This window comes from Narcine bancroftii, chromosome 2, assembly GCF_036971445.1.
Source record: "Narcine bancroftii isolate sNarBan1 chromosome 2, sNarBan1.hap1, whole genome shotgun sequence".
NCBI lineage: Eukaryota > Metazoa > Chordata > Chondrichthyes > Torpediniformes > Narcinidae > Narcine > Narcine bancroftii.
In genome coordinates, this window is record NC_091470.1 from 211,231,342 (window position 1) to 211,253,425 (window position 22,084).

General features: G+C 40.8%; 1 protein-coding gene across 1 annotated transcript in view; it reads left to right on the forward strand.

Annotated features, from left to right (window-relative positions):
* The window catches only part of dcaf13 (ddb1 and cul4 associated factor 13), an 80,889-nt gene that overhangs the window by 49,671 nt on the left and 9,134 nt on the right, over window positions 1–22,084 (forward strand). The window contains exons 8-9 of the mRNA XM_069920252.1: window positions 588–752; window positions 7,424–7,559. Of these exons, the coding sequence (XP_069776353.1) occupies window positions 588–752; window positions 7,424–7,559 (301 nt within the window). The remainder of the gene's footprint in view (window positions 1–587; window positions 753–7,423; window positions 7,560–22,084) is intronic.

The following is a 22,084-nucleotide window of genomic DNA, read 5'->3' on the forward strand; positions in this document are numbered from 1 at the left end:
CTATAAAGCGGTGCTGGAAAAACCCAGCAGATCCTTTATATGGTATAGCAAAAGTAAAAATACATAACCAATATTTTGGACTTAAGCCCTTCATCAGGGTATGGAAACATGTTGGCAGGTATCCAAACCAAAGAGTAGGTAGGAGGTGTGGCCTTTGCGACCACTGAGTTTCTCTAGCATTGTGATTTTACAGAGTTTCGTGTTTTACAACATGAAACTGTTTTGTGATCCTTGATACTGTTAGAGATTTGTTAATTTTTTCACATTAGGTTGTTAAAGCAATTTTGTAAAAACAACCCATAGTTTATTTACAAAATCCTGGAACCTTAAGAAACCCTAATTCTAAAAGGCGAAGCCCTCAACTAGAAATCTTAATCATGGTGCCTAAGTGTTCAAAGTAGATAAAGGTGCTTGACAAAAAATGTTGAATATATTTAATGACAAATGTATTGGCAACTCAAGCTTTATACCATAACTATACATAATTTTTAAATCTGCTCCCTCTTCAAAATGCTGAATGAACTAAGTAGATTTTTTTATCTTGTTTTTTTTTGTGGTAGTACGATTTATTATGTTTCTTTGTGCAGCTTGTATACTTTTGACATGCGTAACCTCGATGTCCCCTTGATGATACACAAGGATCACGTGTCGGCAGTGCTGGATATTGATTACTCTCCAACGGGAGCAGAGTTTGTCTCGGCCAGTTTTGATAAATCTATTCGTATTTTCCCTGCAGACAAAGGGCATAGCAGGTTTGTGGCTTTAAGACATATCATTTTGTAATTTCCCTTTGTTAGGTTTTTTAAAATATGATATTGATCATTATTGAGTTGATTTTCAATGCTAATGCAATTTTCATATTATACCAGGCATTTGCATTAAAAAAAAATAATTTATTTTCAAAATACTAACGGGTACCCAAAAAAAATCTTGGATTTTTCTAGCTATTTTATTGTACATAACTGTCTAAGTTATCTAAGTTTTAGAATGCAGGTTTACTGCCAAGCTATAAAATGGTCAAATATGGATGTGTTAGCAGAAGTGGATTCTAGGATTACAAGACCCCAAAGGCAATTAAAGGTACTGAATGCAATGATGCAAAAATTATGGGGTACAGTGGCTTGCTGGCCAGTAATCCAAAGATGAAGAATATTGATCTGGAGGCTAGATAATAAATTCACATGGAGCTGAGTATCAAAATCCAGGTGTTCTTTTCAGCCATAGACTGAAATTCAGGTTTGTGATCCCCTGCCAGCTAAATCTAAGCGTATTGGACACTTGCCTATTTGAATATTCCTTACCATGAAATTGGAAGTACAAGGAGTAAGTAAAAAAATTTATATTTCTACCATACTTATTTTGTGTTTTAATTATAACTTGGTATTTAATGTGTTGACTTTCATTTTATTTTAACCTAAAGTGAAATTCAACTTTTAAAGGTCATGGATGTACAGACATATAAAAACTAAAATATCTTTGGCCCTGGAGTTTAATTAAAGATCATTTTGTTCCAGGGTCAGGGTCTGAGGGGTGTGCAATTTGTGTTCTTCTGCGCACAAGACCACACTGCACTTCACCTCTGGAATTTCTGGAGACAGGGAGCTGATTTAACCTTCCACATCCAGTCTAAGAAATTACAGCCTAGTGAGGACCATGGATAAATACAACTGAATTTGTCCCACTGATTGCATAAGAACAACCTGATGAAAGAGCGTTCTCCTGTCCTCCATGCAAAATACACATACACACAACCAGGCAGAACACGTATGCAGTCAAACAATACACATGCAAGACAAATGCACGCATATAAAAAAATAAATAAATATTGTTTAGTAAACGTTAAAGTCTCAGATGGTTAGAGTGAGCAATTCCTTTGGTTGTTCAGCATTCTCACTGTCCGCGGGGAAAAAGCAGTTTCTCAGCCTGGTGGTGCTGGTTCTAATAGTCCTGTATCTCTCCCTAAGGGAGTACTTGAAAGATGCTTTGTGCAGGTTGGAAGGGGTCCTCAACAATTTTGTATGCCCTCTTCAGGCAATGATCACGTTGATGGGGAGGGGAGGGAGACCCCAGTGATTCTACCATTTTTGTTGTCCTGTGGATTGACCTCTGATCCAGCCAAAGCACTCTCGATAAATCTCCTGCAGAAGCTTGACGAAATGGTGGAGGTAAGCCTTGCCTGTCTCAGCCTTCTCAGGAAGTGCTGTTGGACTTTCCTGACAAGTGAGATGTGTGTCCTCGATAGGTCATTTGTTAAGTAGATTCCAAGGAACTTGGTGCTCTCTCCCCGATAGACTTGCTGGTGTGTAGTGGAGGGTGGTCATTCCTGAAGTCTACGACCATCTCCTCTATTTTGTCCGTGATGAGACCGTGTTGATATTCTCACACCATATTATAAGATCTATTAAGTCTCTTATCGATGACTTTAAACAGCAGCAAAACCCTTGATCCATAATTGCCTTTCATTTGGCCTACCAAGTCACTCACCTGCAAGATTCTGGTGTATACTGTTGGACAATATCCACAATGTAGACTTGGTCAGTTTAAGATGGCCCAATACTTCCTGAATCATTGGTAACATGGAAATAATGCCTGAACTCTGGCTCCATCTTAATTATTTTAAATGTTGAAATCCCTATGACACCTAACAAAATTAAGTAATTGAATGTTTCTCACTAAGTGGATAAATATCTCCTTCTTAATTGTATCTGCCTCTACAGCTTCCTCTGGCAGCTTGTCCATATTCCCACCATCCTCTGTTGAAAAAGGTGTCCCACTGTTCCCTTTTAAACCCTTCCCATCTCACCTTAAAGCTGCCCTCTAGGTTTAGATTGCCCCACTCTGTGAAAAACAGTCGTTCATCTTATCCATGTCCCTCATAATTTTATATTCTTCTTGGGTTTCTCCTTGGCCTCCTGGAAAAATCAATATTGGAATTTATTATCATGAATAAGTCAGAAAATTTGTTGTTTTGCGGCAGCATCACAGTGCCAACATTAAAAATTGCCCACCTTACAACAATAAATAAATAGTGTACGAAAAGTCAAAGTGAGGCAATGCCTCTGATGGCAGCGGGGAAGAAGCTGTCCTTGTGCCGCTGAGTGCTCATCTTTCGGTTCCTGTACCTTTTCCCGTTGGTAACAGAGTGAAGAGAGCATGACCTGGGTTGTGGAGAACGTTGGGGTAGAAGCTACTTTCTTCAGACACCGCTTCTTGAAGATGTCCTTGATGGAGTGGTCTGGTGGCCGTTATTATGATCTCCAGTTTCATTTTAGTGTGTCACTTTAGGGGTTAATACAGGCTGTAACCATACATAGTTGTGGTGAGACTGGATGGCACCATCAAGTATTGACTCTAAACAAAGTTGATACTCTGGAAGAAGAGAGAACACTGGCTGTTTATCCAGGAAAACAGGTGATGAGAGTCATGTGAATGGAACACTTTATTTCATTAGTGTCCACTAGCCATTTGATGAGCACAGAGGTGGAGTGATTTTGTATGAAATGGACAATTCGGTTGATTCTCCCGGTCAGGGAAAAGGAAAGGTCACTGCTTGACTCAAATTTGGGTTTTGAAAGCAGAAGAATTGCTGTACCAGATCATGACCAAAATAATGGTCCATTTCAACTGACCCTTGCTTGGGTTTGGAAGCATTGTGGAAGTCATTCATTTAATTCCCTCTACACAAGGAAAAGGGGAGTTGTGACAACCGTTCATCCAAAAGAATATTTCAACAATGAACTCGACGAGGATTCGTGAGTTTTCAGCTGTCCAGTCACTCAGTCTTTTCCCACCTCCTTCATCATTACTTCTGGGCATCCGTTTAAAAGTTTCAACACAGCATTTCTAAGACTGAACTTTGGGAATGGCTTCCCAGAATTATACGCAAGCTTTAATGGTTTGGGTGAGGCAGACGGCGACAGAAACACGCACTGAAAGAGACTAAATTTATGTAAGATTTTATATTATTAGTAGTTATCAATAAATATATTGTTTGAAAAGGAAAATAATAACAGTCGGTGAATTTCTATTGCTGCTGGTATGTGATGTAATATGGTGATGTTGCAGGATGAATTATCAATCCTCGATTTACTTAATTCCACATAGATGTTCACTTTTATGCTTGCATTGATGGTCTTGACATTATTCCATGAAGGATGACTAGAGACCATTCATCCACTTCGAGTGCCTCTAGATCTCCTCAATATCAGCATTCTTGATGCTTTGTTACAGATTCCTGAGTTTTCACACACCTTGTGGTCCTTTTCATCAGCTGGCCACTATTCATTGAAGAGCAATTCCTTTCCTTCTGATTCTATAGTTAGTTCTTGCTCATTACAAACACAACAAATTTAAAAAGTGACATCACCTTCACTGAAATAGAAACTGAAAATACCCAGCTGATCAAACAAAATCTGTGACATGGCCTCACAATCAAATGTTAGAAATCTATCAGATTTCGAGCTATTACAGAGGGAGGAAAAGAGAGTAGAATGAAATAAGGACAAAAGACTGAGTGTTTGATGGACTGGAGAGTGGGTGTAATTAGAGACTGTCTTCTGCATGGCAAATGCTAATAGCCCTGTAAAGCAAGTCTTAAATACTGTTTGAAATAGATTTTAACACCATCTTGAAAATGTGTTTTAACAAATTTCTTTAATTGACATTTCATTCATTTCCACACAAATAGTGAGGTAAAATATTTAAATTAATTGATTGTCCTTTCCTGATTGAAGATCAAGTTTTATATTTTCCATGATTGTACCTTTCTAATATTTGGTTCAATAGAATGTAACAATGAAAGATCTATAACTGAATGTGTGGCCGCGCATTACTCAAAAGAAGACACACACGCGTAGGTTTTATTAGGGTTCGCATCTGACTTTTATACTTACACTATTCCAGCCGTGGCCCCCCCTTGGATGATATCACAATATGCATAACAAAAGCGGGTTTCCCACGTGCGGGTACTTTCCTGCATAACAATGCCCTTCTTCCCTGCGCCGCAAAGCCAGTGCCATTTTGGGGTCACTGGCCTTTGAGCTGCCATTGCCGTTCACCAGTTCGCTTGATGGGGTCAGTGCCACTGCAATGGCTGCTCGCCTTTGGTTGCACTTGATGTCTGGAGTTCTGCTCGATCGCCACAGTGGTGGGCCACTGACCCCCCCCCCTCCCCCAACAGAACTGACAGTGTTGTCCTTGGTGCCCGGAGGCAAAGTCTCTGCAGCCGGTGGCCTGTCTCTTCAGCCTGTCTATGGTGGTCTCTGTCTTGCCTCCGACCTCCAGCTCGAACATGGCCCCGTTTTACCAATGATCTGGAATGGACCCTCGTATGGCCTCTGTAGCAGTGGATGATGTGGCATATTTGAGGGGGTAGATTTGGAAAGTCTTGGCTTGGTCTAATCTCTGAGCCTTGAGGTCCACGAGCAGGCTATGGACGCACAGGAAGTCTGCCCCGAGGAGTGGCTGTTTCACTGCAGCCAATATGAACATCCTTGAGAAGAGGCTTCTTCCCAATTGTAGTTGGGACTTGTGGGTACCACAGGTCCGAATTGTGCTGTTGTTGGCAGCCCTCAGCGTGGGGATCGACTGTCTGTTCTGGTGTCCTGTCCCGACGGGGGCAGGATGCTGACCTTTGCTCCCATGTCCATGAGGAAGCTTCGTCCAGATTGGCGGTCCCAAATGTACAGGAGGCTGTTTTGTTGGCCAGCTGTCGTGGCCAATAGCAATGGCAATGGTTGGCCCCTGTGTATTCCTGAAACATGCATGGTAGCCTATACTGGTGGGCTCTGGCACCCCTTCTCCAGTGGTAGAAATACACTGGCCATCTGGATCACCTCCTCTGGGACGCTGATGTTCTGTTGGAGGCTCTGCGCAGGTCTGGCTGCGGGGTTTTGTGACGAGCCCCACAGATACTGAGCACTCTCTCCACAGAACATCTGCTCATGCTGTGACTTTCTGGGGGTCACTGAAATCCGCGTCAGCCAGGAGCAGTTGGATGTCCTCGGGCAGTTGCTCCAGGAATGCCTACTCAAACATGATGCAGGTTCATGTTTGCCCAGGAGGGCCAGCTTCTCGTTCACGAGGGCTGACGGGGGCCTGTCCCCTAGCCTGTCCAGGTGGAGCAGACGTGTTTCCCCCCTCTCACGCCGTGAGAGCCCAAAGGTCTCGATCAGCAAGTCCTTGAGGGCAGTGTGCGCACCCTCAGATGGTGGATCCTGGATTAAGTCGGCCACCCGGCCTGCTGTTTCCTGGTTCAGGGCGTTCACCATGTGGTAGTAACAGATGGATTCTGCTGTGGTCTGCCAGATCTGGAACTGTGCCTCAGCCTGGTCTAACTACACGTGTGGTCGATTTGTCCAGAAGGTCGACAGCTTGAGACCGACCATGTTGACTGCTGCCTGTTCGCTCATCCCTGGGTTTAGATGCTGCCTAAACTGTTGGGGTCACCAGTTGTAGCCACTACATATGTAGTGCAGTCAGGCTAAGCTTTGAATTTTATTAGGGCTCAAGTGGCGACTTTTATACTTGCATTGTTCCAATCATGTCCCCCTTGGCTGACATCACAACATGCATAACAAAAGTGGGTTTCCTGCATGACAATGCCCTTCTCTGCGTGCTATCCCTGTCTGTTGGCTGCGCAGCAAGGCCAGCACCGTTTTGGGGTCGTTGGCCTTTAAGCTGTCCTTGCCTTCACCCGTCGGTTCGCTTGTTGAGCCAGCGCTGCTGCGCGGGCTGCTGGCCTTTGGTTGCATTCACCGCCTGGAGTGCCTGCTTGATCGCCACTGCGGCGGGCTGCCACGTGTGTACAGATCTTGTTAGCTGTAATTTCTTAAAACAGAACATGTAATCTTAACGTAATGTAGTTGTCAAAAAATAATTAACTTAAGAAATCTCTCTTTATAAAGGCTTTGACTGATTTTGAACAAGTGGAACTGGTGAAGTTCAGGAAAAATACATTGACAAATAATAGTGCTGTTTAACATTTGTACTAATCTTTTGACATTTTCTTTACTAACATTAGATAATGACATTTTCCATATTAAAGTCTGCTTTGAACACAATTCAGTGCCAAAAAGGAAAGATGCCCTTTTTACATTTTAATCCATGCCAGACATTTTTGTGTGTTTTATACACTTCAATTGCTTTTGAATACTGACAGCAATGGAAATATTGTATTTTACACATAACTCCTCATCACTCAATCATTTTAACTTGTAGAATAATCAGTAGTGCAGCAAATTTTGTTGAAAGTGATAATTAAATATTAACAGGATTGAATTTAATGCATGAAGATCAAAACAAATTTCCATTTACTTCATTCATGGCAACACTGCTAAGTTTTTTTTTTGTTTCTGTTTTTCTATTCATGTCCTGTGTTGGTTGTAAAGTATTTTTATATTAAGATAATAATTTTATTTTCCAGGGAGGTGTATCATACAAAACGTATGCAACATGTGATGTGTGTAAAGTGGTCTTCTGACAATAAGTACATACTTTGTGGTTCTGATGAAATGAATATCCGTTTGTGGAAGGCTAATACTTCTGAAAAGCTTGGTGTGGTAAGTGATTGTAATCCCACCAATTTCCTTCTCAAATGAATGTGTATGTCAGGGCTATAGAAGGTTGGTGATCAAGTACTGGGTTAATATACAGAGACTTTGGCAATTAACCCAGGGATCTGAATTTGAATCCTGCCATGGCAGTATGATAAGTTAAATGCCATACAATAAAATAAAGCTAAATTTAGTTATAGTGACTGTGAAATTATCAGATTGTCACTTAAAATTTTCATTGTTCACTAACTTTCTTCAGGGAATGAACTCTTACCCTTGCCCAATCTGGCTTATGCCTATCTTTCCAATATGGTTGACTATTTGCATCAACTAACTGGCCCAACAAGCCATCTTTTATTTGAAGTTTATAGGGTGATTTTGTCAGGAATCTGAGAAATAGTATCTAGTACCATATGGAATTTTAAATTGAAAGATTTGTAAAGAAATGTTGCTCATCACCCACCAGAATGGAGAAAGAATTGTATTGCAGGAGAAGAGAAATGATGCTTTCCCATCCCCCTGCATCCTGAGATTAATTTTGATAAGAAAGGCAGTTTAGATCGTGTATTGGTTTTAGTGTGGCGATAATTTCAACCCTTCATTCTCATTTCCAGAGACCTGAAGCATTTCTCCAGTCCTTTCTACTCAACTTGCTTTCCACATTTTAATATCCAGAGTTGTTAGAAACTCAAAAAATGTATTTATTATTTGCATTCTCAACAATATTGTTCTCAGCCTTGATCATTTATTGTTGCTTTGACAGCATAGGTACTATGCTGTTACAATGCCAGAGACCCGGAATCTAATCTGGTGCCATCTGTCAGGAGTTTGTTCATTCTTCCTGTGACCATGCATAGATTTCATCTGGGTGTTCCAATTTCCTCCAACATTCCAAAGACGTGCAGGGTTAGTACAGTATGTTAATTGATTACATGGGTGCATTTGGGTGTTGAGGGCATGAAGGGCCTGTTACTGTGCTGCATTTACATTTTTAATTTACATTTAAATTTTTTTTTGTTGACATTTCGGCCCACAAGTCTATGCTGCCCAATTTCCAATTTACAACCCACCCCCCAGATATGTTTCGAATGGTGGGAGGAAACCGTAGCCCCCAGGGAAAACCCAGGCAGACACAGGGAGACATGTACAAACTCCTTACAGACAGCGTGGGATTTGAACCCAAGTCCCGATCACTAGCACTGTTAAGACATTTTACCTACCACAATGCCAATCGAGCTGCTCTTTTTTAAAAAATGTTGCTGCATTTCCTTAAATAGAAGCACACAGTTGGATACGGAGCACCATATAGTTGGATGCAAACTTCTCTAGAGCTTCCATAATGTTAAATGGCTTGAACTGGGTAACAATTAGAGGTTCAGTTTCATTCAACCAGTAGGTGGTCATTCCAAACTTGTTAAATGGCTTGTTCAAAGAACTTGTATTGGACAGCATGTTGGAACCAAAAAAAAACAATGTTTGCCACATAGTTGATTTTTAGGATGGTTTCTTTCTTTGGCTTGGCTTCGTGGACGAAGATTTATGGAGGGGGTAAAAAGTCCACGTCAGCTGCAGGCTCGTTTGTGGCTGACAAGTCCGATGCGGGACAGGCAGACACGGTTGCAGCGGTTGCAGGGGAAAATTGGTTGGTTGGGGTTGGGTGGAAAGGTGATTTCAAAAGCTATTATCCATCCATACATTTAAATATAACTGCAATTTTTTTGTATTAATAAAGGCATCATTGCTCTTCGACTAATATAATTTCAGAGTGTGTAATATTTTTATTGGAGCTAAGCAAAATGAATGGACCAAGTAGTTCCTTGGGCTGTGTAAATTTTTTAAAAATTTAGACAAACAGCACGGTAACAGGCCATTTCAGCCCACGAGTCCTATTTACACCCCATTAACGCAGTACATTTAGAATGTTGGGAGGAAACTGGAGCCCACAGGGAAAACCCACTCAGACACGGGGAGAATGTACCAATTCCTTACAGACAGCATGGGATTCAAACCCAGGTCTGGCCCCAATTCCTGGCACTGTAAAGGCGTTGAGCTAACTGCTACACCAACCGTGCCGCCCCGGACATCTACTTTGATTAGTATCTTTTGACTTTACCCCTTTGATGCCATGCCCCAACTATAACTTTGTTCTATCTGATAGTTTGGACTCCTGAACAGAATCAAGTCATCCATCCATCACAAAGCAAGCCATTTATCAAGATGCCATTTGCCTGCATTTGGTCCATATCTTTCTGAGCTCTTCCTATCCATACATCTATCCAAATGCATTTTGAATATTGTAATTGTACCTCTTCCATCTCTGGCATTTCCTATGAGATACAGATTACCCTCTGAGTGAAAAAAGTTGCCTCTCTTAAATCTCTCCTCTCACCTTGCACATCTCCCTAGTTCTGGAAGAGTACCCTTTGATATAAACTGTGAATAGTTTACCCATTATCCAGTTATAAACATCTGTAAGGCCACAACTCTGGTTCCTATGCTCCAGGGAATGAAGCTTCTTTGTATAACTTGAGCTCTCCAGGCCGGGAAGCATCCTGGTGAATTTTCTCTGCATCCCTGTAAATTTATTGATGTCCTTCCTGTAGCAGGGTGACCAGAACTGCACACAATATTCCAAGTATGGTTTCATCAACACATTTTTCAGCTCTATCATGAGGTCCCAACTTTTGCATTTAATACTGTCTGTACCATCATGAAAGTCACCACTTTCAGGGAACTATGCACTTGTACTCAGAGGTCTCTCTTTTTGACAGCACTTTCCAGAGCTCTACCAATTACTGTGCAATTTACTGCCCTGATCTGACTTTCCAACATGCAGCATCTCACACCTGTCAGAGTTGAATTACATTTGCCATTCCTTGTTCCATTTTCCCAATTGATCTGGATCCTGTTGTAAACTTAGCTATCCTTCCATGCTGTCCATTGCACCACCAATTTTGGTGTCATCTGCAAATTCCATTTCCAATTGGTTAATGCTTATAACAAAGAATAGTGCACTCAGCACTGACCCCTGCAGGTCACAGGTCTCCAATCAGAAAAGTAACTCTCCTCTATCACCCTATGTCTCCTTCTGTTAAGCCAGTTTTTAATCCAGTTGGGCAGCTCACCTTGAATCCTGTGTGATCTAATCTTCCAGACTGAACTGCCTTGTGGGACCTAGTCAAAGACCTTGCTAAAGTCCAAATATAAAACATCCACTGTTCTGCTCTCATCGTTCCTTTTGGTCACTTCTTCAGAATACCATATTTTTGTTTGTATCACATGTACATGCATATAACATGCAGAAAATCATAAATTGTTTAAAAATATTTTCGTATAACGTGTGGGAGTAGTATTCTAAATTTTGTCTGGCAATAGCAATTTGCATTTAAATAGGAGATGAGAGAAAACATATCAGTATTTGCCACAGTTAATCTCCCACGATCATCTTTCCCAAGACATCCCAATCGCCCATTATATAGATGATATCCTGCTGCCACATCTTAACAAGCTTTGGAGAGGAATCAATTAAATAGATCGAAGACAGACTTGAGAATTAAACAGGATTTTAATTATAATGTTGTCTCAAATCAGAAGCACTTGATATGCTAATCTACTACCTCAGGATCGGGTCTGGGCAATTAACATTGATAAGGTGCAGTGCCCTAGTCAGAATGTCTTGTTTATAGGAATATCATGGCATTCAGTACCAAGAGATATTTCCAAGACCAAAATTTCTCACACCTGCTATAAATTGTTACCCCTTCTTTCATTTCCGCTATTACATTCTCATGCTTGCTATAATATTCCCCCGGTCACTATAAATTGTGCCCATTCTTTCAATGCCGCTGTTACATTCTCATGCTTGCTATAATATTCCCCCGCCCACTATAAATTGTGCCCATTCTTTCATTGCCGCTATTACATTCTCATGCTTGCTATAATATTCCCTCGCCCACTATAAATTGTGCCTGTTCTTTCATTGCCACTACATCATAATTCTGATTATCTGAAATGTCGAGAACGGACCCATTTTGGATAAACATTTCCTTTTTTGTGAACCAGTCATTTTTTTTAAAAACAGTCGTAACAGCAAATTACTTGTAACAATGTTTAAACAACAACAAACAAGGGAAGGTTTTTAAGGATTAAAATAAAGTTTATTTCGCACCCAAAAAATGCTGGCCAATGCCGATCACCGACACCTTCCCACTGAGACCTGCTCATGCTGGGAGCCCAAGGGTCCTGCTCTTGCCCAGGAGCTTGAAGTCCCCGCTGGCGCCGACATCCCTGGTCAGTTGGGCTCTGAAGATATGTTGGATCATTTAGGATTTCAGAGAATCTGATTTTGGATTATCAGAATTGTACTATACTACATTCTCATGCTCGACATAATATTCCCACGCTCGCTATAAACTGCCAGCACCTCTTTCCCACAGCTACTCTTAATATTGCGCATTTTTTCAATGCCAGTATTACATTCTCGCTCACTGTAATATTCCCACACTCGCTATAAACTGGCAGCACCTCTTTCCCACAGCTATTCTTAATATTGCGCATTTTTTCAATGCCAATATTACATTCTCGCTCGCTGTAATATTTCCACACTCGCTATAAACTGCAGGTTCCACTTCCCATGCCCACTATTGTGTGCATTCTTTCAACATGTAAAGATATTTTCATATAGCACGCATATATAGTGGGGTGGGGGGGGGGCCTGGTTTGTAAAATATGCATATAACGTACACTTTATATCTGTAAAAAATATGGTACTCTATCTGATTCATGAGATGTGATCTCGCAAATGCAGAATCATGCCGGTTACTTCAATCAGTCCCTGAATTACTGAAGGATCCTGTCTCTCAGAATCCCCTTTCCTACTGCTGACATAATTCTCACTGTCTTGCAGTTCCCTGGCTTGGCTTTGCTCTCTATTTTAAAATAACCACCCTCCAGACCTCTGGCACTTCATCTGAGGCCAAGGATGATGCAAATATCTCTGCAAAGTAATTTCTTACCTCATTTTCCACAAGGAGTAAAGATGCACTTGATCTGGCCCTGGGGACTTGTCCTTCGTAATGTGCTCCAAGACTGCCAATATCTCCTCCCTCATACTACTTGCGTTGTCCAGGATATACTAAACAATTTGCTTCAAACTTTAGTTTCCATGATGAATGAGAAATGTTCATTTAAAATCTCACCCAACTGCTAGCCAATTTTTTACTCAAAAGAGACCTGTAGAATCTCTTGAGACTTTTCTATATCCTGTCATGTCATGCCCTTTTTATGCCCTTCTGATTTCCCTTGTGAAATCTCACTGACAGATCTACTTAAATCTGTACATCTCCTCTTTCTTGACCAGAGCCTCAATATCTCTTGTCAAGAAGGATTCCCTAAACCTGCCAGCCTTGACCTTCATTCACAAAGGGACAGGTGTGTCTGAACTCAATCTTTTAAAAACCACCCACTAACCTGCAAATATCTTCTGCAGGTTCATGCCTAATGCCTCCAAAATCAGCCCCAATTTAAGATTTCAACTGGTGGACCAGCCTTGTCGTTCTCTAACACTTAAAGCTAAAAGTTATGGTCACAGGTTCCAAAGTGATCCCCACTTACTTGCCTTATTTCAGTTAAAATGAGTTTATTGTCAGAAATATATTACAATGTTTTGAGTTCAGTGTGCCCGATGGAGATGTGGGGGGGCTGGTGGTCATGGTGGGGAGCTGGCTGATGGAGGACCTCCGTTTTCTTCAGGCTGACTTCCAGGCCAAACATTTTGGCAGTTTCCGCAAAACAGGACATCATGCGCTGGAAAGCTGGCTCTGAATGGGCAACTAAAGCGGCATCGTCTGCAAAGAGTAGTTCACGGACAAGTTGCTCTTGTGTCTTGGTGTGAACTTGCAGGCGCCTCAGATTGAAGAGACTGCCATCCGTGCGGTACCGGATGTAAACACCGTCTTCATTGTTGAGGTCTTTATTGGCGTTTCAGCATCATGCTGAAGAAGATAGTAAAGAGGGTTGTTGTGAAGACACAGCCTTGCTTCACGCCGTTGTCAATGGAGAAGGGTTCGGAGAGCTCATTGCTGTATCTGACCCGACCTTGTTGGTTTTCGTGCAGTTGGATAACCATGTTGAGGAACTTGGGGGGGCATCCGAGGCGCCCTTTCCTGCTCAGTTTACCTACCTCTGCTGCACCATTTCATCTGATGCAAGGATCGACAAAGAGATAGACAACAGACTCGCCAAGGCAAATAGCGCCTTTGGAAGACTACACAAAAGAGTCTGGAAAAACAACCACCTGAAGAAACACACAAAGATCAGCGTGTACAGAGCCGTTGTCATACCCACGCTCCTGTTTGGCTCCGAATCATGGGTCCACTACCGGCATTACCTACGACTCCTAGAACGCTTCCATCAGCGCTGCCTCCGCTCCATCCTCAACATTCATTGGAATGAATTCATCACCAACATCGAAGTACTCGAGCTGGCAGAGTCCGAAAGCATCGAATCCATGCTGCTGAAGACCCAATTGCGCTGGATGGGTCACGTCTCCAGAATGGAGGACCATCGCCTTCCCAAGATCGTGTTCTATGGTGAGCTCTCCACTGGGCACCGAGACAGAGGTGCACCAAAGAAGAGGTACAAGGACTGCTTAAAGAAATCTCTTGGTGCCTGGCACATTGACCACCGCCAGTGGGCTGATATCGCCTCCAACTGTGCATCTTGGCACCTCACAGTTCGGCGGGCAGCAACCTCCTTTGAAGAAGACCGCAGAGCCCACCTCACTGACAAAAGACAAAGGAGGAAAAACCCAACACCCAACCCCAACCAACCAATTTTCCCTTGCAACCGTACCTGCCTGTCCCACATCGGACTTGTCAGTCACCAACGAGCCTGCAGCAGACGTGGACATACCCCTCCATAAATCTTCATCCACGAAGCCAAGCCAAAGAAAAGAAAGATATTGCAATGTACACATTCACCGAAATTTTGTTCCCTGAGAGAAAATCCAATGCTGATTTTGGATATCTTTCTTGGTCAAACACTTAACAAATTCCAGCCCATCCAAGCCCTATGCTATGGATGACCCAGTCATAACTAGGGAAGTTAAAAACTTTTCAACAATATTACCCTTGCAGCTATTTGTGATCTTGGTATCTTAAGATTAAATTGAAAAGAGGAGGCACACAAAGTTATCAGTGAAAGTAGCAGACCTGTGGATAGAGAACAGATTAGAGTTCAGCAAAAATGGCCCAAAAGAGTTTGATTAAGTGGAAGATGAAAGAGCGAGAATAAACAAATGAGGAATATCAAGTGGTCTGTAAATTTTTCTGCAGGTGTGCAAAAAGGAGAAGATTAATGAACATTAATGCATGTAGTTTACTATCTGAACAGGAGGTCAGGGAATATTTGTGGAAAGAGAAACAGAAAGATGTTTCAGGTTGAGGGTCCTCTGTCAGAGCATAGAAAAGTTTATTTTAAAAAAGGGGGGAATACTTTCTTCAATCAATTCTGACAAAGCGTCTTTGAGCTAAAACAAAATCGGTTTCTCTACTGCAAATGCTTCCTGATTAACTGGTGTTTCCATCATTTTCTGTTTTTGTTTTAAATCATTTTTAGAATGTGCAACTAGAACTTCATCATTCCTACAGTCGAGAGAAATCAGTAATCCATGCAGAACAGAATTGAATCCCAGCAGTAGAATTGCTGTCAACAATCCAAGAATTTACCAGTTCCATGTCTGTGGCTTCAACCCTATTTCAGTCCAGCTTCCTACTTTTTCCACTTTCTCTTGATTGTGATTCAACCACTACATTCCTATCACTGGCAAATGTTGCTAATATTAACTCTTTTCACTTCCATATCATGCAAGTTACTTTAGTTTTGTTAAATATTTTTGGGTAATTTTATAACATTCTGATAGAATTATTGCATCATCTTTATCTCCAATGATGTAACTAGTTCCCAAATCTGTTGATTTGTTTTTCTTTCTGTATGAAACAATATCCTAAGTGATACCTGAACAAAATTAAACTTTGCTCAATTCCAGACTACAGTACCCACTTTGTCAAGTTCTGACACCTGCTCAATGAATGTTATTGTTTGTAAAATGATCTCATGAACATGCTCAAACTATTCCTTCCAAAGCCATGTTGACTAGATCCAATGACTGCAAGTCTTTCATATTACCTTGTTTATGAAATCTTATTTTGCCAGATATCATCTAGGAGAGATACACACATCATGGGATTAATTAATAAACCAAATGTGATACGCAACGTTAAAATTTATAGATCAGATAAATAAAACCATGGTTAAAATGCAGTGCTTTAGAGCAGGGAAGAGAAACTCGGAGAAAGGATCACAGTAGGAATTCCTGAACTTGTTTCCTTGGTGGCTAAAAGCAAACCTCCAGTGACTGTGTCAAGAATTTCATGAATGTCCAAAGGGCAAGATCTTTTGCAGGATTCCTGAAATGTGAAGATTAGATACAAAGCTATGAAAAGATTTGAGATGACAGATAGGAATTTTTAAATCAAAGTTCTGACTGGTTGAGAACTAATTGTCCTAACCAACAACGCCCACCATGATCCTACAATTGCATGTCGCTTCAACTCTTCTTCCCATTCCCACACTATCCTTTCTGTCCTCAGCTTTCTCCACTACCACTGTGAGGCCAAATTTAGAATACTGCAACATTTCCACTTGGACAGCTCCAACCCAATGTTATGAACATTGAATATTCCATTTTCAAGTGATCATGTTCCTTTCCCACTCCTACCAGTCTGCTCAGGTTTTATCCTTTTTTAGCCTCTTCCAACTCCATCTTTGTTTTCTACCTTTCCATCTTCCCTTCACCCAGGTACCAATCTATTTGAGTTTTTCCTTGGTTTACCCTTTCAATCTCCTCTGCCTCTCTCTCATATCTGGTTCTACCTATTCTAACTCTGACTCACTTCTGTATACTAGCCATCCTCCCTTGATATAGTCCTGAAGTAGGTTCTCAACTCTAAATGCCTCCATGCTTGACGTGTTGCATTCTTCCAACAGTTTGTTTTTGCTTCTGCAGGGAACACGTAAGTCAGCTATCTCGGGGATGAAGGGTGAACAAGACATGATGTGAAGAGAAGAGACAGAGATGAGAGCCAAGTTTGCAGATTAATCCATTGAACACTGCAGTTGCATGTTTAAAAATAAGGCATGGTTTAGAACCTGATGAGCTGAGACATGACAGGTGATATAACTGGTAGGAAGACCACAGATTTTGCTGATCAACAAGAGTTGATAACTCAACTGAGAATCAGTCAGGGTGTCAAAAGTTGTAAAAACCTAATCAAGACATGAAGGCGAGGAGAAAAATGTAAACTGAATTAGGCTACAAGGATAAGGGAGGGGAACCTAGATTGCTTCATCGGTTAACCTAACTCAATGACCAACATGAATAATGGAAATGTGTAATAAAAGTGAGTCAAGAATAGAGTTCATGGATGGGCAACAACAAGCATTTTTGTTCCCAATATTTAATTGGGATCATTTATGCTCATTCAATTCTGGACATTCATCAAGCAGCAGAACAAATTATTGACAGCAAGAGGATTGAATTAATGAGTGGTGCCATTCCTGTGCATGTGGAATCTGGCTGGCTTTCTGGTTATTTCTTCAAAGGAAATGATGCAGCAGTAGAAATAGAACCTAATGCTGTTGATTTTCTGTTTACAACCAGATGATAGAAATGGACGCCTAAAGAGACTCCCCATCTGTTGGCTAATGACAGGACAGTAAGGGTTGGTGTAGTGGTTAGCGCAATGCCTTCACAGCGCCAGTGATTGGGACTGGGATTCGAATCCTGCTTTCTTCGAAAGGTGTTTGTAGGTTCTCCCTGTGTCTGTGGGTTTTCTCCAGGGGCTCCAGTTTCCTCCCACTGTTCGAAACATACCAGGGATGTAGGTTAATTGGGTGTAAATTGGGCAGCACAGATTTGTGGATTGAAATGGCCTGTTACTGTGTTGTATGTCAAAATTTCATTCAAACATAATGAGTTCATGCATTTATCAATCTTCCAGTTGGTGATGAAAGAGGGACAAAATAAAATCAGTTGGTTTTGGAGAAAAAACCTGGGGCATATTATTACATTCTAAGATATTCTTAGATTGTGAGTCTTCATCCTGTATTCTATATCAGATTGGTTCAGAAATGTATGTTAGCACTTCCAGCTCACTTTTAGTCATTTCATTCTAAAATTGCTGAAAGCCTTCCATGTGAAAATTTCTCCACCACATTTCCACACTTTCACAAATATACAACTCAAATTTGAGCAGAACAGGGATAAGACAGTGCCAGAATATAAGCCATTATGAAAGGAAAATTAGTAACAAAATAAACTTCATATTTGGTGTCCTGGATGTTAAAAAAACCCCACCCTTTGCTTTGCAGAGATAATATAACCATGAGATGAGAAGCAAATAAGAAATTGAAGCATTTCTTAATGTTATCAAGATAAATGTTGAAGCAGAGAAATGTTTTAAGATGAAGAGAAATTCTCTGGTTATATTATCTCTGCAAAGCAAAGGGTGGGGTTTTTTTAACATCCAGGACACCAAATATGAAGTTTATTTTGTTACTAATTTTCCTTTCATAATGGTCAATGGAATGTAGGTTTACCTGAATGTAATGTCTGATACTGCAAAATTGCAACTTTGAGATAATTGTGGAAATATCCTTTTATGATAGCTCTTTTACATTTGTCGCTTAAATCCCCAAAGCTTTCTATTTGGTTGTTCAGGTTTTGAACATACTCTTAAATTACTTAGCTGATACTTTTTTTTTGTCAAGAGAAGCATTACAGTTACACTAGATCAGCAATTTGCACTTATTATATAAATTGATGCAAAGAAAATCATTGCTTTTAATTATAATAAAAGCCCTTACAAATGAGATTGCTTTGACAGTTTTCAGTAAAACGAATGAGACAAGGATTTATTAAGACAGAAGCAACTATTGAGGCAAGCTTAGGAAAATGTACTCGAGTGGATGGAGTTTGATACATTAGTTTAACTGGTCATGGAAGTTGGGACTCATTGATTGAGGTGTAAAAATGAATTCTATGATTTAATTAGGGTAAAATAGTTTGGCTTTTAGCTCGGCATTTTAAAATAATTTTGATTGCATTGAACTGATGCTCTGGTGTCTTTATGCAATGAGTAGTATTTAAAAGCTAAACTGCTGAAACAATTTGAAGGCTGCTCTTTGGAAGTGAGTCCCCACCCTACCATGACACTGGCTTCATTAATTAATGATGTATTCCTTTAGTTTGAAAATGTCCTTCAATGATTTTAACTCGTAAGAAACTACAGATGCATGGATTGGCAGTTCCTATCAAAATTGGTAGTGTTAGATAAAATTACTCTTGGAAAGATAATAATTTAATGGTTTATCCATATTCATTAACGTTCTCTGATTGGGCCAGCTCAATCATTTTCTTGTAAATCTCACCATCCATAAAATTATGTTGTAAATGTGCTGCAGGCTTTCTTGACCTGTCACCTCCAATATCCTTGAATGGAAAAAGAAATCTTCAGAAATGAATGTATCTACTGAATGCATCAAAACATCCAGCTGGCAATGTTAAACTCTTGCTCTTCTCTAATGCAATTTTCCATTAATTTATGAATTGATGTGGAAAGCATGAATGTTCCCTATCTCTTGTTCTCAAACTCTATCCCCAGTTTTCTCCTCTGCTTGCATTTTTAATGCTCTGTGATAATTTTCTCATTGCCCAAACTTCATCTTGCTGATTTCTACCATATTTTCCACCATCTCTACTTGCCTTTCACCTTGAATTTTCACCTACATCTTGTCCATACCTGTATTTATTTCACACTCCAACGCACTCTGTAAATTTGCTGACATCATCACTACAGTTGGTTGAATAATGGAACATACATGGAGAGTGATCATCTGGTTGAGTGGTGCCACTTTGATGGCTTTGCTCTCAATGTCAGCAAGACCAAGGAGCTTATTGTGGACTTTTTGGGAAGAGGAGTTTGCATCTTCATTGGTGGAACGATGGTGGAGAGGATTAGTATCTTTGAGTTCCTTGGCGTCCGCGTATTAGAAGACCTCTCCTGGAGCCATCACATCAACCATAAAGAGGTCACACCATTGTTTGAGGAGATTCAATGTGTCCTCGAGCATTTTTCTATTGTACATTGGAAAGTATAGTAACTGATCTGATTTGAAAACTTGAGTGAACAGGAACACGGAAGGGTACAGAAAGTGGCAAACCTAGCCAAATCCATCACTGGCACTGGCTTGCTATTCGTTGAAGGGATAAGAATAGTACATGATAACAGTATATCTATATAAGAAAGGAGCTAACATCATAAGTGATTGGTCACCATCTCATCTTGTTGCTACCTTCAGGCAGAAGGTAATGAAGCCTTAAATTCAGCACTACCAGGTTCAAGGGCAGTTTCATTCCAACAGCTATTGGGCTCTTGAACCTCCAAAACTACCCCAGAAATACCATGATGAAATGTCACTTTTTTTGCACTATTATATTCTTTTCTGTTGCATGACACATTATAGTAGTTTAATATACCCAGCTGCATTCCGTTGAGGCTGCAACAAGAATTTTGGTGCATTTGTTCATTTCATATAGCTACATGATAAACTTTCATTTCATATCAAGCTTGTCAAGAAGATCAAAAAAACAAAAATCTGCAGGAGCTAGAAGTCTGAAATAAAAACAAAATCCTGGAAATACTCAGCATGTAAGCAGGAACTGAGAAAGAAAAGGAATTAATACTTTTGATCAATTCTTGGTTCCTCATTCATTCTGATGGACCACCAAAGTGCAATCTTTTACCATACTGGCTACACATCCATTGGATCCTTTTCCTGTTTTGGGTTTAACAAATCAAGTACGAAATTTTCGAGTGTTTTCAGTGACATTCGGCACCTCCTCAAACACCTCAAAGTATAGCCGTTGTGGAGCCTTCTTTGTGATTGCATCAACATGGAGGCTCCAGGACAGATCCTCAGAGATTTTGACATCCAGGAATTTGATGTTCCTGACCCTCTCCACTACGGAGTTCTTGGTTGAGTTCTCCTGACTCCCTCCTGAAGTCCACAATCATCTCCTTGGTCTTGCTAACATTGAGTGCAAGGTTGTTGATGTGACACCATTCAGCGAGCTGATCTGTGCTCCCCATAGCTGTTTGTGATTCTGCCGACAACTGTAGTGTCATCAGCAAATTTATAGATAGCGTTGGAATTGTGCCTGTGGGCTAAACACACATCCTTGCATTAATAATCAGTGAGGAGGAGACATTGTTTCCAATAAGGAAATGGCAGACCAATTAAATTCTTACTTTAGTTCTGTGTTTACAAGAGAGGATACAAATAACCTCCTAAGGATGTTGGGAAACATAGAGACTAATGCAAGGGAGGAACTGAAAGAAATAAGTATCTCTAAGGACATGGTCTTGGGGAAATTGATGGGACTGAAGGCAGATAAATCCCAAGGGCCTGATAATCTACATCCTAGGGTAATTAAGGAAGTGGCCATTCAGATAGCAGATGCTTTAAGAATTATTTTCCAGAACTCGATAGACTCAGGATCAGTACCCATGGATTGGAGGGTAGCTAATATTACCCCACTATTTAAAAAGGTGGGTAGAGAAAAAGCAGGGAATTATAGGTTGGTGAGCCTTATATCAGTAGTGGGCAAAATGATGGAATCCATTATAAAGGATGTAATAGCAGAGCATATGACTAGCAGAGAAGGGATCGGACAGAGTCAACATGGATTTACAAAAGGTAAATCGTGCTTGACAAATCTATTGGAATTCTTTGAGATGGTGACAGGTAAAATAGATGGGGGAGAGCCAGTGGATGTGGTGTACCTGGACTTCCAAAAGGCCTTCGATAAGGTCCCGCATAAACGACTGGCTTACAAAATCAAGACTCATGGGATTCGGGGCAAAGTATTGATGTGGATTGAGAACTGGCTGGCAGGTAGAAGACAGAGAGTTGGGATAAATGGCTCGTTTTCTGAGTGACAGGCGGTGACCAGTGGGGTGCCACAGGGATCTGTACTGGGACCACAGCTGTTCACAATTTACATTAATGATCTTGATGAGGGGATTGGATGTAATATCTCCAAATTTGCAGATGACACTAAGCTAGGAGGGGTTGTGTGCACGGAAGAGAGGGTCAGGAAGCTCCAATGTGATTTGGATAAATTGAGATACATGGCAAATGCACTACAATGTGGATAAATGTGAGGTTATCTACTTTGGTAATACAAACCGGAGGGCAGATTACTATTTGAATGGCAATAGATTAAGAGATGGGGAAGTGCAGAGAGACCTAGGGGTACTTGTACACCAGTCTCTGAAGGCGAGCATGCAGGTACAGCAAGTGGTTAAAAAGGCAAATGGTATGTTGGCCTTCATATCAAGAGGGTTTGAGTATAGGAACAAGCTTACCTTACTGCAGCTGTACAGGGCCTTGGTGAGACCACACCTGGA